The following is a 1,599-nucleotide window of genomic DNA, read 5'->3' as shown; positions in this document are numbered from 1 at the left end:
GGGACTTACAATGGACTTAAGTTAATGGCCTGCTGTGTGGTTTGGTAACATCGGGACTGTGCCTTTTTCCTTGTCAACCTTGGGGCTTCTCAGCCTCAGTAGCCAGCAGCTGTCTGAGTGAAGAAACGCCTTTAGCTCTAGTGGGCTGGGAGCAGGGAAAGGTTGAGGGGCTTTCATCCAGTCCCTAGAGCTTGGCACTTTGAACTTGGACTGAAAGCCTCCAAATTGTAGGAATAAACTCCTGTTTGTTAAGGCCATCCCATTTGTGGTATATTCTTGTCAGAGCGGCACTAGGTAATCAGAACACCTACCATTGGAGTCTACTTGGGACATGTATGTCCCAAATAACAATATCAAAATCCATATTGCCTCAAAAAATTGTTTTTCCTTGATTTAAGCTTGTCTTCTGTTATTGAAAACATATGGTATCAACAGAATGTTCAAAGCAGAAAATAACTGGGTCATGAAAGGGTTAAAGCCACACCATCCTTCAAAATGTCTGCCAAAGTCAGGCCAAACTCGGCCTTTCTGTTAGGATAGACTGTAAGGCTTTAGGAGAGAGAAATATGTTTAATCAAAGTGTGCTTGAGATGAAAGACATGTTGCTTTGGTGAGAAGACCAAGACCTAGGGGTCAATAAGGAAGCCAGAGAAAGCTTAGCTGTTGGCTGTAGGCCTATGGATTTTGTTTTATTACTTTATTTTATTTATTTTGTAACTGTTTTACTGTTGTAGTTGCTGTTAGATACTGTCAAGTTGGTTTCTACTCACAGTATGAACAACAGAATGAAAACCTGCCAGGTCCCGTGTCGTCCTCACAATCACTGTACTGTTTTGAGCTCATGGCTGTGGCCACTGGGTCAATCCATCTCCTTGAGGGTCTTCCTTTTATTTCTGCTGATCTTCAACTTTGTTAAACATCCTGACCTTCTCCAGGGACTGGTCTGCCCTGATAATGTACTGTAAACCCATGCTTTTAAGAATCATTAGAGCCCACTTGAGGTCAAAGGAATTGCCTGACCACCACAACCTCAAACCTACTGCAGCTTCTGACAGCTTCCAGACTGGTCAGCTGAGAAGGCCAAAACACTGGGACATCCCCCAGCTGGCACACCACAGTGTCCCCGTGGTCAGGTTGGGAAAGATTTTTGATTCTCAGCAGGTCTGCAGATGGATAAAGAAAGTGTAATTCAGCTGAGTCCTGCCCTGGCAGGTACCATGCAGGTAGATGTTGAATAGACATGTATGGTTCCTTCTCCATAAGGAACACTAGCCGCAAGATAACTTTAAATGGTATTTGAGATGGAGGAGAAGGAGGAAAGGAATCGAGATGTTAACATTCCAGGTCACTTGATGTCTGGGTGTTTGAGTCTCAGAACACGGAATCTTAGGCACTGCAAAGAATGTATTGGATCAACGTATTCCCAACAATGATGTAACAACTGAGAAGACACTTGCTGTTGGGTACACATGAGATCATCTCCACATGATGAAGGCAACAAATACGGATTCTACTGCAGTAGTTATGTTTGTGTGTCAGTTTGACTGGGCCTGGTTGAGTGGCTGGGCAGCTGGTGGTAGTTATTCCCCATGATGAGAC

At 44.0% G+C, this 1,599-nt stretch overlaps 1 protein-coding gene across 1 annotated transcript in view; it reads right to left on the bottom strand.

Annotated features, from left to right (window-relative positions):
* DGLUCY (D-glutamate cyclase) overlaps positions 1-1,599 on the bottom strand; it is a 63,506-nt gene that overhangs the window by 53,875 nt on the left and 8,032 nt on the right. Inside the window, 1 exon segment of the mRNA XM_007944533.1 lies at positions 1,041-1,163. Coding sequence (XP_007942724.1) covers positions 1,041-1,163 — 123 coding nt within the window.

This window comes from Orycteropus afer, unplaced genomic scaffold (assembly GCF_000298275.1).
Source record: "Orycteropus afer afer isolate SDZICR_OR568_19922 unplaced genomic scaffold, OryAfe1.0 scaffold00127, whole genome shotgun sequence".
In the NCBI taxonomy this organism is placed as follows: domain Eukaryota; kingdom Metazoa; phylum Chordata; class Mammalia; order Tubulidentata; family Orycteropodidae; genus Orycteropus; species Orycteropus afer.
The sequence above is the reverse complement of the archived record's forward strand: the minus strand, read 5'-3'. Positions and strand labels throughout refer to the sequence as shown.